General features: G+C 39.1%; 1 protein-coding gene across 1 annotated transcript in view; it reads left to right on the top strand.

Annotated features, from left to right (window-relative positions):
• The window catches only part of PHACTR1 (phosphatase and actin regulator 1), a 438,449-nt gene that overhangs the window by 19,004 nt on the left and 403,427 nt on the right, over positions 1 to 16,018 (top strand). The window contains 1 exon segment of the mRNA XM_032462504.1: positions 5,074 to 5,220. Within this exon segment, the coding sequence (XP_032318395.1) occupies positions 5,074 to 5,220 (147 nt within the window).

Below are 16,018 nucleotides of genomic sequence, written 5' to 3' on the forward strand. Positions count from 1 at the left end.
AAGAGGAAAAAATGTTTTCCTTGTGATGAGAACTCTTGGGATTTATTCTCTTAAAAACTTTCATATTTTAGATACAGCATTGTTAATTATATTTATCATGTTGTGTATTATATCTTTAGAACTTATTTTTCTTATAACGTGAAGTGTGTACCTTTCGACTGCCTTCATCTAATTCCCCCTCTCGCTCCTACCTCTGGTAACCACAAATCTGATCTCTTTTTCTATGAGTTTGTTTGTTTTTGAAGTATAGTTAACCTACAACACTATGTTAATTCCAGATGCATAACATAGTGATTCCGTATTTCTATACATTTCAAAATGATCACCACTGACAAGATTAGTTAAAATGTCACCATACAAAGATATTGCATAGTTATTGATTATATTCCCCCACACTGTACATTTCTTACCTATGACTAATTTATTTTGTGACTAGAAATTTGTACTTAATCTATCTCACCTATTTCTCTCACCCCTTAATCCCTTCCCCCAGCAACCACTGGTCTTTTCTCGGCATCTACAACTCCACTTCTATTTAGTTATATTTGTTCATTCATTCTGCTTTTTAGATTCCACATAGCATCTGTCCTTCTCTGTCCCCTCCAAGTCCATCCATGTTGTCACAAATGGCAAAACCTCATTCTCTTTCATGGCTAAGTAATAATTCCACTGCATGCATATATATATATATATATACACACACACCACATCTTCTCCGTTCATCCATGATGGGCACCCAGGTTGTTTTCATATCCTTGAATATGTAAACAATCATGCAGTAGACATAGGGGTGGACATATCTCCTCAAATCTGTGTTTTCATTTTCTTTGGACAAATAAGGGCAGAATTGCTGGATTGCATGGTAGTTCTAGTTCCAGTTTTCTGAGGAACCCCCACACTGTTCACATCCTTGCCAATACCTGCTATTTGTTGTCTTCCGAATAAAAACCATTCTGACGGGCTTGAAGTGACAGCCCACTGTGGTTTTGACTTGCATTTCCCTAATTATTGATGACATTGAACATCTTTTTATTGACTGCTGGCCATCGGTATGTCTTCTTTGGAAAAATGTCTTTATGTCATCCTCTGCCCATTTTTTAATCAACATTTTTTTTTTGATGTTGAGTTGTATGAATTCCTCGTATATCTTGGATATTAACTGTTTATCAGATATATTATTTGCAAATACCTCCTCCCGTTCAACGGGCAGCCTTTTAATTTTGTTGACAGTTTCCTTCACTGTGCAAAAGCTTTTTAGTTTGGTGCCATCCCAATGTGTTTATTTTCGCTTTTGTTACTCTTGCCTGAGGAGACTTATCCAAAAAAACATTGCTAAGACTGATGTCAAAGAGCATGCTTCCTATGTTTTCTTCTAGGAATTTTATGGTTTCAAGTCTTACAGTTAGGTCCTTAATCCATTTTGAGTTTATTTTTATATATATGGTGTGAGCAATTGTTCTAATTTCATTCTTTCACATGTAGCTGTCCAGTTTTCACAACACTGATTCAAGAGGCTTTCTTTTCCCCCATTGTGTACTCTTGCCTCCTTTGTTTAATTAATTTAATTGATTTATTTAATATTAATTTGATTAATAGACCTATTAAGTGTGGGTTCATTTCTGGGCTCTCTATTCTGTTCCATAGACCCATGTGTCTGTGTTTGTGCCAGTATAACCCTCACATTCTCATAGCTGGGGTGACTGAGTGACATGCCCAGTGTTACTTGAAGAGGCAGTGGTAGAACTGAGAGCAGCACCCACCATCCCTGATTCCCACTCCAGGGCTCTTCCCCTGATGTTACTCAGCTGGACATTTTATGACAATAGGTCACATGTATGAAAGAAATCCCGAAGAATAAAGAATGTGGAAACATTGGGACAAGTCCACAAGAGTAAAAATTTCATACAGGAGTGAACCCTTCATACAGGATAAGAGAGATACATGAAATGGGACTGACTTTGTCAGGAAGTTGTTATTAAAGAACTAAGATGGAAGGGGAAAAAAGAGGCTAAGTGGAAACAGAATGTTCTCATTCTTAGTAAATGAGATAAAGAAGACAATAAGTTATGGAGGCCAAAAAATGGAAGATAACAGTCAGCAATGAAAATATAAAATAATTTAAGAACATGGAGATAGATGTAGTATTTTCATGTCACTTTTGTAAAAAGTGTGTATCTAGAATTATTTCAATAATAATAGTTCATATGAAAGAGATTATGTGAAAGTACATTTAAATTCTTGAGAAGAAAGATAAACCTAAAACCTTAACAATGTTAAGTTCCTAATGCTTTAAAATGTTGAATGAGTGAGAAACAGGAATTCATAGATGTACTTCTCTATATCAAGAACCATTATTATGTAATATCAAAGAGGCGCAGAGAAAACTAAGGCTAGGTATTCCTTCAGATGATTTTATTGCTTTTTAGAGACATGGCACATGAAGGAAAATACAAGGGGGTGGGAAAATCCCAAACAATTTGAACAATCAAATAGCACTGCATTAACTCAAAGAGATGTATAGTTCATACAGTATTCAGAGTTGTTTGAGTTGATTTCCCTATTTTTGTACTTCCTTAAGAGCTTGAACCTAAATGTTATAATCATAATATTGGTTTGCAGCCCTATTAGTCATCTAAAAGCATTAACCTTCATGGTTCATTTGATGAGCCAAATGCCCCTGCTGTGCCTCCTGGGAGAGGAGGTATCCATTTTTAATCTATGTTTTAACAGAGATAAATGGGGCATAGTAAGGAGGCAAATGTTACAGGAAAATGAATTTAAAACGTGGCTAGTCAACCAAACATGTATACTTACTAAATCAATATACTGGTTAAGGACACAGGATTCGAAATCAGGTAGACATAGATTTGATCCCCAGTTCAGCTACTCATTTATTCGTTAGTTACATAACTCTCCTTCACTACTCTTCTTCTCTTTTCTTCCTCCCTCCTCCCTTTACCCAAACCTCCCTCCTTTTATTCAAAAGTATCTATTGAGCATTTACTCTGTCCTGGATTCATGCCACAGACTGGTGGGCCAGTTATCTTATATACCTGAGGGAGAACATGGAAAGTTTATAGGGAAGAAATTTGTGGTGTGCAACGCAAGGAAAGGTGCAGATGCAAAAATGAGCCAGACTTGTTGGGCAACCCTGAACAGACTGGAGGGAAATAATGGGAGATGAGTTTGGAAAGATAGATTGAAATCGGATTATAAAGGGCCCTGGATGCTAGGATAAGCAATTTAAAATTAACATGCAGGGAACTGGCTAACAATTAGAAGTCCAGTTAGGAAGGTAGTCTAGAAGAGGAAGGCCAAGGGAGGAGATGATTTCGAGAAGGAAAGATTACCACATACTTCAAAGAAGCCAAGAAAAAAATGGATTTAACTATTGAAAGGATATTGATGACCTTTAAAATAACTTTGAGTGGTGGGGATAAAAAGTTGTGGTAGGGGTGAAAGAAGGGAATTAAGATTGAAAAAATGGAGCCCGTGAGACCAAGAGTTTTCCAGTGGAAGGTTAAATAGAATGGGGAAGCAGTAGTCTGGTAGGAATTGAGAAAGCAGCAAGGCCAAGGGCAAATGAAGAACTACTACTTGTGTGTGAACTAAGAGACCAATGTTAAGAGATCGCAGATTCGAGGATGCAAGAATACAGGATGAGAGTTAGAACTGACAGCTGAAGTGGAGAGGGAAGTCTTGCAAGGCTGAAGCAGCACTTCATCCTCTGAGAGGGGCATGACTTGACACTGAGATTTCCTTTGTAGCGGGAAGGGAATCGAGGTAACATTTATCTGTATCCTCCAGGTGGGCTCTTATTAGAAAGAAAAGTGGCAACATCAGGCCACAAAAAGACCAAGTGACTGAAGCTGCCAAAAGACAAACATAAAAGAGTGGAGCCCATCAATAGGTTCAGTGGGAGTATTAAAGCATTCTGATTCACACTCCAGAAACCCTTCTGGTTTTTCCTGCTGTATAACATGAGAAGGTCACAGTGCAAACATTCAAAGAAATGTAAGGTGCCCTTGATCTTCACCCCCTCCTTCAGAAACAGTAGTGTAGAATAGTGTAGACTACAGATCCAATCCAAAGGCTATTATCTGTGCTCTAAGTCACCAAATAAAAAGTTGAAGGTTAAAATGAATGGGTACTTCTATAGAGATAAACACATCCTAGAAGTCAGTGGTGGTAAGAAGGCCACTCAGTTCTGTGTGAATATGCCTAGTCTACATTCAAAGTATCAACTCTAGAAACTTTACTGCCAAACTGCTCCCGAAGTTGTATACACTTTTCCTCTGCCCGCTACCTCTCAGGCTCAAGGAGGGCCTGCATGAGAGCTTCTGGGGATTCTGTACCTGGTTCTGTCTTTAAGAGAGCTTCAGGCTGGGAAAGAGGGAGCAGAAGGCTGTTCTGTGTACGGTGCTCTCCTCCATGACCACCTGGACCTAGGCTTGCACCCCAAAATAATAATTCCATGCAAGGAGAGCGAAAGCTGGGATATCTGGTTGGGCATCCTCAGACTGGAGAGTCTCGTGGGTTAAGGAGACCCTAGTGTGCACCTGAAGAGCAGAGTTAAGTGCGTTTGGCGGGAGAGGGCACAGTGCTGACTGAGCATCTTTGCTTTGGAGTCTTCCCTTTCGCATAAGCCTATCTGTGCCAAGAGCTGAAAACTGGGGCTGCGGGCAGGAGGTGGGGTGTCAGTCTGAGCACTGACCCGTTGGCCCTGAGGCTGGGGAAGGAGTTAGGGGGAGCCCTGAGCGATAGCCAGGGATAGCCTGATCTCTGCTCCAGTCCACAAATCCTTAACGGATTTTCTTTCTCTCCCTTCACCCTTTTCTCTCCTTTGCTCTCTTTCTTTCTCTCTCTCTCTTTTCCCCCTTTTTTCCCTCTCTTTTTCCCCCTCCCTCCCTATCCCTTTCCCTTCCTCTCCCATCCCCCTCTCCCCTCCCCCTTTCCGTGTGTGAGCCTCTTCCTTTCCCCTCCTCCCCTTTTCCGCCTCTCTCTCTCTCTCTCTCTCTCTCTCTCTCTCTCTCTCTCTCTCTCTCCCTCTCCCCATCTCCTTCTCCCTCTCAGCTCGCCGGGCGACCCTGCTCCTGCCTCCCACATTAATGGCGGCATCTTCGGAGGACGATATAGACCGGCGGCCCATCAGAAGAGTCCGCTCCAAGAGCGACACGCCGTACCTCGCGGAGGCCAGGATCTCCTTTAACCTAGGGGCAGGTAAGGACGAAGCTCTTGCCTTGCTCTCTTCCCCACCCCGCCTGGCTTCCTTCCCTCCTCGCCGGCTGGCTCAGCCCCCTGCCCCTCCTTTGGTCTTCCCCTCCCGGCAGTGCCCTCCCCTCCCGCCCCCTTTCCTACCCAGCCGGGTGCCTGCGCTCGCTTGCTTGCTCTCTTTGTGTGCAGAGTAAGGAGGGGTGTGTGCGTGTGTGTGTTTTGCGGAGGTGGGGGAGGGTAGTGCTTGGAGCCCTACATCCACCCAGGAGTCACACGCAGGCTTTCCCCTTCCTTGAAGAGAAGAAAGTGTCACTGATAACAATGATCGTGGGCGTAGCCAAGAGCTGGGTCGGTTTGCAAGTGTGCTGTCTGTGGGCGGAGGGTCTGGCAAGGCTCCGCTGGTGTGGTTTGCTGGTGGGGTTACTAAGAGGGTGGAACTTGTTGGTGACATTCAGACTCTGGTGATTTTGCGGAGTTTATACCACTGCTGCGGTTTTGGAGTGAAGAGAGGGGTGGGGTTAACAGATGGGAACAGGACCAAAGAGTTGGCAAGCAACCATAGTGATGATGATAATAATATGGTCTATAGGATACATGTGGGGTGATAATGAAGTTGTCACTAGAACTGGTGCCCAAAGTGGCCCAGATGGAATTAAGTGAAAAAGATAACTGAAGTAGAGGAGGGAGAGAAAGAGAGAGGGAAGGAGAAGAGAAGAAGGAAGGGGGAGGGAAAGAAGGAACCACAAAGACCACTGAGGGATTCAGGGAGTCAGACTGCTTTGAGACCTGTCAGGGTTATCTGAAAGGAAGCACCCAGTGTTTGCTGTCTCCACTGCTGCTGCTCCAGGTTCACAGGCAGACCTCACCTGCTGTTACTAGCAGATGGTCACTATCACTGGGAGGAAGGTGTTCACCACTAACTTCGTATTGCTGCCTCTTCTGAAAGATTGCTAAGTCTCTACCCAAGATTGCATCTCTTCCTTTCTAGAGCCCCTTAGTATTCTAGCAACTCCAGTGCAAAAAGAGCAAGGGCATTTTCCTGAAGATGCACCTTCAAAATAAGTTTAAAAAGCAGATGATACTTTTTTTCTTTAGGAAACTAAACCCTTGGTAATGGAACTGAATCAAAATGTGTGTGTGTGTGCACGTGCACATGCACATGCTGGACTAAAGAAAAACTTCAGATAATGACTATTTTATACAGTATTGAGAAGTTTGAACAAAAGAGAAAACTCTGCATAGAGAAACAAGATGTGTGACTGGTAGGTTGGTTACTGAATGTGCCAAAGTTGCCAAGTTCTTTGGAGTTTAATTTTCCTACCTTGGTGATTTTTTTTTTTTTTTAATTCTGTGTTTCCTTGTCACTCCTGAAATGTTTGCCTCTCTGTATTTGGGACTGGGAGAAAGAGGACTTTATTGGGGGAAGCTTTGACAGTTTTTGTGGTGTTCTGTAGTAGCCTGTATTCTCCCTATGGAACTATTAATCCTTCACTTGTGTGTTCCCGATTCAGAATATAGTTGTGAGAAGTCTTGGGAAGGACTGAAAAGAGTTTCTTTTAGTGTTGAGATTGTTTTCTGACCCAGCAATATTAAGAATTATTCCTTTGATTCCACTGCTGTCAAACTCTGGTATATTCCCTTAGTGTCTTTGGCTTAGCACAGAAGGAAAAGGGCTAAAGAGGCAGTTAATAAATGTTGTTTACCTTCCAGTGCTGCTTTTACAACGAATAATAAAATAAAGCACAAAAAAAGAATTTTAAGTTTCTGCTACTACTGAATTAGGTTGAGCCATTTTGCCACCAGATTAAACCCAGTGACTTGCAGTCTTTTATTCTGGTTAAATTGCTCTGGAGGCTAATGAAAAGATTGGACTTTTCAGGTTGGACTTGTCGCCCTTTCATCTGGAAATAAACAAGCAGAACAAGCTCCCAGTCCCTTACATATGTCCCTTAGAATATCCTTAAAAGCAAAGTGTCAGGAAAGACAGCAGCAAGAAAGAAATGCAGTGGGAGAGGATGTTTGTCAAGGAGGGAGGGCAGTCGCTGACGGCTGTGTTTTGCGGTTAGGGGAGCTGTCCTCTCGGTGGTGCTGAAGCATAGGGCTGTGCGACACAGACAAGGCTGTAAGCTGGACAGCAGAGGAAGGAGTGCTCAGTCTCTTCGTGATGGAATCCCATGGAAAAGGCACAATATCTGGCCACTGAAAACTTTTCTATCCCTGCCCACCTATGTTTGCCGCCTGTTTACTACACCTCACGCCTACTACTCCACTGTTCAAATCGGGAGGTTTTGCTCTAATTTTGCACCGGCTGCTCACTCCTGGGGCTTTGTTTATTTTCCAGCTGGTTGTGGTTGCTTTCCTGACATAGTAAGATCTACCCGCAGATGTGCATTTCCCCTGCATTTAAAAGTAATTGTAACCCCTGGTTTAAAAAGCAAACAGCCTTGTTTATCTCCTTGAGCAGAAAGTTGTAATTAAACTATTAGTGTCGTTATCAGCATTGCTGAACAGAGGAGCCTGCACACTCTGGATAAATTACATAATTTGGGCATAGAGAGAATTTTGTTTGTCTCTTAACAACAATTTATAAACAATTAAGCAAGGAAGCTTTTATCTGCCCTTCCTTTCCACTCTTCTCTATCCCTAGCACTTACTCTTTATTCTTTCCAGAGAAATTCTTTATTGGTTTAAGCTATTTATGTTTAATATTTGCTTTCTTATACCCACTCATTATATATAAGTCCATGTTTAATATTTTAGTGGTTCAGCAATGCTTCAAGGAAATAAATATACACATATTCATTTTACTTGGATATCATGAAATCATTTGGGGACCAACTCCCTTAAAACTAACCTGTACACTTGCCAAATAAAGTGGCCTGGGCATTTTAAATGCTGATTAAATTCTTAAGCATTTCTTCAACTATACCATGTCCTAATGGTAAATAATAATATCATTCCAGAAATAACTCCACAGCTTGAGTGAAGGATATAATCCTTCACCTGCGGTCCCAAGTCAGTCAAAGAATGTGGGAGCCAAAATGTGGGTCTTTCATCACTTTATGAAGATGCTAATTTCAGGGTTCATCTTAAATTGAAAGACTAGAGAAAGAAATTGTGTGAACCATGACTTTACTTTTCTAAAAGAGCCCCTTTTGTAGGTTTTTAACTTTTGTTTAGCATTTAGCATATTATGAAAACATTGATAGATGATTGCTGAAGATCATGTAAATTCTAGAGAGAATTAAGCCAATGTATTTCCTGAAAGTTACCCAGACACATTAGATCTTATTTAGAACACTGGAAGAAGTTTTTTTCCTGAGAAATTCAAATGTGTTAAAAGGACATCGTGTAACAGAACAGTAAGTTCACAGTATTAGTAGCAAGTGTTTCTAACTGTGTTCTCACTCAGTAATGAACATCACTGATGTTTAGCTTGTAAGAACTTACCCTGCCTTATGAGGTCATCCATTCCCTGCACGGAAGTGAATGCAGTGTAGAGTTGCAGCTCATCTGGCGAATATTTTCCTATGGGCTAATGTATTCATCTTTATCTTAACAAAAGAATATTTGATACATAGAAGATACTGAAATGAAAAGGTTCTCCATAATTACACATCAAAATAAATGAAAGTTATGATAAATGGAAGATTTAAGCACATCTGAACTTTCTCAGAGGGCAGTCAAAAGAGGGAAGGCTAGCCATTGTGATGTTTTAAGATTGCTAAACACAAAACCAGCCATTTTGCATTATTGAGAATAATAAGTTCTTCTCTAGTCATAAGTACATTTAAACTTTGTTGACATTTCAGAATGGCTTTGTACTTATGGAAGAGATTTTAAATAGCATGGTCAACCCCAGAATACTTATCCTCTTTGGAAGGCTGAGATCTGTTCTAGTTCCTGATGTTAGCCAGGGATAGTTGTTTCTGAGTGCCATTGGTCTCCTCCACTCTTTCAGGCCCAGAAGAAAATTGCAGTCAAAATTCTCTTGCTCTGCCTATCTGTAAGAATGGATGGGTCAGTCACATTAAGTTTTAAACTGAGATCCCTTTCCTACCTTTTTGAGGAGGAAGACCTTTATCCCTTAGCTAAATTATAAAAGTCCTTGGTATTGAGAAGTGACATCCCTGAGTGTGCTATCATCATTTAGCAAAGAGAACTGTCGCTAGGCAAAAAGACTATTGTCATGCTGAACCAAGATTGTCTCGACAATCTGAAGGTCTTGGTAAGCATCCTCCTTCACTATCTGAAGAATGCCAATGTATCCTTCAGAATATTCTTGTCATTGATTTCAAATTGAAGGCAGGTATATGGGTCTGGCTTTTATTTGGTGGGTCCAAAATCTCCTTTAAATTATTGCTTCTGGCATTCAGTAGCCAGAATCCAAGTGGCTGACTATGTAGCTGACCAGGAGCCTTTACTGTGGGACTCTCTGAGGGTTTGCCCTCCTCTGTGCCATTGGCAAAGCTAGCTAACCTGATAATCCCATTATGTCATGCATTGAAGTGGTACTAATGATGACCACTCCAGATAACACAAATAATATACACCGGGTACAGAAAAGTAAGTAACACTATGACAAAATGGAAGTCCTTTGCCATAAATCTTTAACTTGGCTGCTTGTCATGTCACTGTTTCAATAATTCATACATTTATGAGACAACTCAAACACAAAATCTGCATTGCATAGTTAAATTTTCTTAGGATCTTTTAATCTGGGCATTATTTAAAAAATTTTTTAAAATATCTAACTATTATATTTACTATTATCACTAAATGCTAAGTTTCTTTTTGGTTTGTTTTTTATATGCCCATATATTTTAATTTCATGGAAGACTATGAAGGTATGTTTATATGAAAAATTAAGAATCAAGATTGATTCTAATCTCTTCCTCTAAAAACATAGGCAAGTCATTTAACCTTTCTAAGTTTGATTCACTCAGCTTTAAATTCTTAAATCTTAAATCTCGAAAGTCCCATCCAATCTAAAAAATTTGTATGAATAACTGGTACTTCTAGCTTTGCTAGTGGATACATACTATGCCACTGATTTTACATATAGTCTTCTTTATGGTATAAAACATATAGAATAGCATAGTTACAATAAGAATTAAAATATTTGACACAGCTAATAAATTTAAAATAATAATTTATATAATAATTAAAAAATAAATTAATAAAGAATTGCCAGAAGGCACATTTATATGCACCATATTAATCAAAATGTTTTTAATTTGAATATTCAGGGATTAGCATCTTTAACACAGTTGATGCTCTATAAGTGTTTGTTGAGTGATTGAATACGGTATTAGAGAAATCTTAGCCATAAATAGTCAGGAAACTAAATATTAATGCAGTTCCCAGGTGGCATTTTAAGTCTTATAGCCTGTTCTCTTTCATAATTAAAATGAAATGGTATACCTGTAAGATCTATATTTTCCCTGTATCCTTTAAAATCACTGGGGAAAGTAATACTAGCTAAATGGCAGGATTCAATCAAGCTGCAGTATATCCCTTTGAAATTTGCAGATAGAATAATCCTAACTTCTAGGCACTGTCTGTAAAATCTGACCATGAATGACAAAAAACTGTTGTTTTTTTTTTTCCCCCTTCTTTGTCACAAGCATATAAACTGACAGGAGCAAATAAACTATTGGTCAGAATAAGTGCATAAATAGATTTTCTTTCGTACATTTTAATACAAAAATATTTTTAAATTACTTATGGAGTTACTCTTTGACATACACAACTTCAGTTCATCATCATTATTTATTATATAAGTAAAAGAGTTAAAATTCAAGTGCGAAGAGAAGATAACTTGTAGAGCTATTTTTCTCTGACTTAATAAGGTGAAAAAGGGGACATACATTATAGCCATATACAGTACATATACATACATATATATAATGTACGTATTGTTATGTTTTATAAACAGAAGAGGGCCTGAAGGAACAAATAATAGACGTACGTTTTTCCTCATTGTATGATACAAGAAAAACTCTAGAAAAAAAAAACAAACTAGAATCTTCACATTTTGTTTCATAACTCTCCTCATCCACTTTAGTAGGTAATAAAGTGGATGTGATTTCTAGGGCGGGGGATGGGTGGAATGTGGGCCATGTTGACATTTTAATTGCTTTAATTTACAATTCTTTGATATAATGAAGGATAGTTAAAATAGAAGAAAAATCAATTTTATGGCCTTATTGAATGGTGATGGATTAGCATGATTTTCTAAACAGGTTATCAAGGGACAACAAGAATAATCTCATTTAATGTTTATGAAGGCAAGTGCTGTGTAAAAGCCTGTAGATTTCCTATTGATCTTTTCTGCCACATTTGTATGCCTTATACCAAAAGTTCAGTAGCAGAATCTTTGAACAGTAAATGCTTGGGCTATAATTGTAGACATGAGGATTCAATATGCAGTCGGTCCTCTGTATCCATGATTCTGCATCCACAAATTCAACCAACTGTGGGTATGGAGGGCCAGCTGTACTAGGCCATTTCACATAAAGGATTTGAACATCTGTGGATTTTGGTATCTGCAAGGAACTCAGTGTGGCTGGAGGGGATTAAATCAAGTGGTAGGAGGGATCAGGAAGCAGATGACAGAGGGTCTGGTGGGCCACTGTCCACTCTTATTGAAATGTGGTGCAAGGCAAGGATTTGAGCGTAAGAGTAACATGATCTAAATAGATGTTAAAAGGATCACTGGGGCTGCTGTGTTAAGAACAGACTAACTATAATGGGGCAAAGAGGAAGCAGGGAAGCTGGCTTGGAAGGTATTATAGTTGATGAGATGGTGCTGAGAGATGGTGCTGGCTCAACAGCGTGGTACAGCAGAAGCAGTGAGAAGTCGAATTCTGTATGTATGTGAAGATCTAGCCAACAGGCTTTCACAATGGACTGAATGTGGTTGTGAGAGAAGGAAAGGAGCAAGGAGTACCTCAAAGTTCGGCCTGAGCAACTAGAAGGATAGAAGGACCACTTTGGGGTGTGGGGAGGATGGTCAGGATTTCAAATACTGACATGCCGAGTGTGAGATGTTACTAGACATGCAAGTGGAAGTATCCAATGAGCAGTTATGCATGTCTAAGGTTAAAATGAGATCTGGCCCAGAAATAGGTATTTGAGTTGTCAGCATATAGAGAGAGAGCCCTTATAAAGGGCTTTGTAAGCATTTGCTCATTTATTTCTCATTTCTCAATGACCCTATGAGACGTATTATTATTACTCTTCTCATTTTATCTATGCAAAAACTAACGAAAAAGTCAAATAACTTAGCAAAGGCAATGAAGCTAATAAGAGGAATAAGAGGAAGAATTAGAATTCAGATCATGTTTTATATGACTTCAAAATCTATTTTTTAATGGCCATGATTTATTATAAGAGAGCAAGATTATGTTATTAGCTTTGTTATGAAGTCATGTATTCAGCTGAACATGGCTAAGAGAAAGAAAGAGATTTAATTAGGAATGCATCTTAGTTCAACATTTTAAAAAATGTTTGTCTAGGATTCACTGTAAGAAATGCACTTTATATCACCTCACATACATATTGATAATTGGAATAAAATATTCCTCAAAATACCCTTATAATGTGCAGATGTACTCTGATGTTTTCTATATTATCCCATCCTTTCCCACTTCATTTTATTCTAACATATTTTAGTTAACAAAGTGCTAGTTTTGACCCATCTGAATGATTTTTGTAACCCACAGTTTAAAAAAGATTACTTAATTGATAGTTTTTTTAGGAGTGATTTCTGCAAGGAAAGGCTTTTGCAAGGAAATCCCTCTTTCGTACTTCCACTATCTCCCTAGGAGTGTGGTAGATGTATTCTCTTAGCTGGACATGAATCAAATTGAAACAGAAAAACCCCAGGGTACAGGCCAACTTAGTTATTGGATACAGTAGGCACAGATCCCAGCCTCAGGATACACTTAAAGCCCACAAAAATGTTTTAATTTCTTCTGAAATCAGAAGAAAAAATAAATATAATCCAACCTGTTTTACATACGTCGTTTTTACCAACACATATAAATATTTTGTAATATTTATATCATAAAATATATTTTAAACTTTTTTGTGTAGGGGGAAGGGTATATATAACTCAAGTGGTAGAGCTCATGCTTAGTACCCAAGAGGTCCTGGGTTCAATCCCCAGTACCTCCTCCAAACTGAAATCAATGAAGAAACCTAATTACCTCCCCCTCATAAAACAAACAATACAAGCCAAAAAATTTTGTGTTAAAAGACATCTATATACACAAACATGCCTAGGACCCAAGAAAGGCATAATGCAGCCAGCCCTGCAAAGGGTGGAGGGAGGAGCAGTGAGAAAAAAATTCTTTTTTTGAGATTGGATGGTGATTATGAGATTATATCCTGGAGTTGGACTTTTTGGGTTCAAAACCCTACTCTGTTACCTATTAGCTGTGTGACCTTGGGCAAGGCATTTAACCTTACCCTGCCTCAGTTTTCTCACCTGTAAGAGGGGACTAAGAATGGTTACCACCTTGGAGGTTTATTTTGAATAACAAATAGCTTTTTAAACATGGAAAAACTTAGAATAATGCCTGCCACATAATGGGTATTCACTACACAGTGAAGAATGAACTCCATTATTCCATTATATTTCTATGTTCTGTGTCACTTTTGTTCTATTCTTCCAAGATACTATACAAAAAAGTGCCCTTTTAGGTACCACATCTTACAAGACCAAATGTGGTACAGACTCAGAAAGTCTCACATAAGGAATAAATTTTCTTAAGTAAATTTTACCCCCATCCAATCCTTCTTGCTTATACTACAGAATGAATAGGACCTGCCCAAAATGCGAAAGTAAGTCACCCTCAAACTCAAAGTTATGGAAATCTACATTAAGAATATTCTATCTTCTGACTAGAGTTGAATGGATCAACGTTGAAATGTCTTTTGCAAAAGACACATGAAAACAACCATGTGGAAAACAACCTACTGGACTTTCCAACAATCCTCTGAACTTGGAGGAGGTGTTGTGAGGGAAGGGGAAAAAAAGAGCAGAGAAAGAGAAGCAGGGAGAAGAAAGGAGGGAGGGGATAAGACAAAGAACAAAGCTCAGTTTGAGGAAGCCATCCATATCGGTCAGGAGAGTACATCAAAAATCACAGAATCTTGATTTTTGAGAGTCAAGAGGCATGTCTTCTCTGAGCAATTAACAGAAGGGTTCCGTGATGGGTTTGGAGATTTGCTGTTTCCAAAATCTGTCTTGTATTTATGAGCTGAATCATCTCTCAATCTTTGAAACCTGTAATGTGGGGATAATACTCTGCCCAATTATCATTGTTACTTTGAGGACCAAATGTGAAAATGCTTTGCCAACAGCCAAGTGCTGTAAAAAGGCAAGAAACAGATATGATCTGGGTGAATGGGACAGCCAAATGTCTAGCTCTGACACAAATAAAGCACACAAATGGAAATGCGAGAAATAGACTAATTCTACCTAACACGTTGCCTCTGCCATGGCCCAAATTTCAGTACAGCCTTAATAGTCCAGAAAGACTAAATACAGCATCTACTGATTTATAAATTTAGGCTATATTCATGCCTCTACTGTCCATTCCCACTATTGTATGAAATGTGGTCGCCCTAGGATATTATTATCCATCCATAAGAAACAAAATGCTTGAATTTTTACAAGAGTTTGTGCTTTGCAGAAATTTTTCACTTCTTTAGTGTAGTCCCAGGCATCCTTTAACTTTCCACCTGATAACAGTCCTGGAGGAGGTACCTGTCATGTTCAAGTTATGAGTAACTGCACACTAGAACTACTGGCCAGTGCCATGTGGGGCATTAGATCACCTTGGCCTTCAGCAGACCCTCAACCAAACAAACAACCAGGTGCACCCTCCCTTCACAGTCTCCTCTCCTTTTCTCTTCACCCTCTCCTTCTTCCCCCGACTGAATATCAGATATATATGTGTATGTGTGTGTGTGTGTGTGTGTGTGTGTATATACATGGTAAATATATACATTTACCTTAAAAAACAGAGCCAGAGGTTTCAAGGCAAAACCTTCATTTCTGAGAGAAAGAGAGAGGGTTAAACGACCCCAGTGTATCTGCAGAAGGCTAGGGATGTTCATTGCCTCCCACTCCAATCATAGAATTACTCTGTTTGCACAGCTGTGGAGCCAGCTGCCCTACGTTCACCCCAGACCTCGCTCCATGCTGCTTTCCAGCAACATCCTTGCTATATCTGGTCATGACGCTGGCAGTAATAGCTGAGAAGCAACTGTTTCAGTAAGAAAAGTAACTTCTACCAACAGTTTTGGCATAGACTCAGAGCTGTCCTACATGTAAGGAAACTTCTTAGTTCTAGAAACAATTTCTCCATGTTCGATTTGATCAGTTGAAATAGAACAGGCAAAAACAAAATTATTAGTGACTAGTTTTTTATTTTTATTCTTTCTTGTCTTTGACTTTTACAGTTTGAAGGCTCTTCTAAGCTATGGATTTCATTCATATTAAAGCAAAATTTTTCAGCCAATATCTGGGTCTGGAGCTATGATGGGTAATGCAGACCACACCAAATTTTGGTTAATCTTGGGTTCCCCTTTATACATAATGTATGATGCCACATGATTTTCATGAGTGTATTTTACTCCACTTTGACATAAAAAGATATTTGGTTAATAGACCTTATGCAAATTAAATGCTTGATACATTATTACAATTTTATAAAAATTCACAGCAACTAAATCTTTCCTTAAGTTGTAAAATGCCTGAGGTAGTTTTCTTTTATCCACTCATGTAAGT

This window comes from Camelus ferus, chromosome 20 (assembly GCF_009834535.1).
Source record: "Camelus ferus isolate YT-003-E chromosome 20, BCGSAC_Cfer_1.0, whole genome shotgun sequence".
NCBI classification, from domain to species: domain Eukaryota; kingdom Metazoa; phylum Chordata; class Mammalia; order Artiodactyla; family Camelidae; genus Camelus; species Camelus ferus.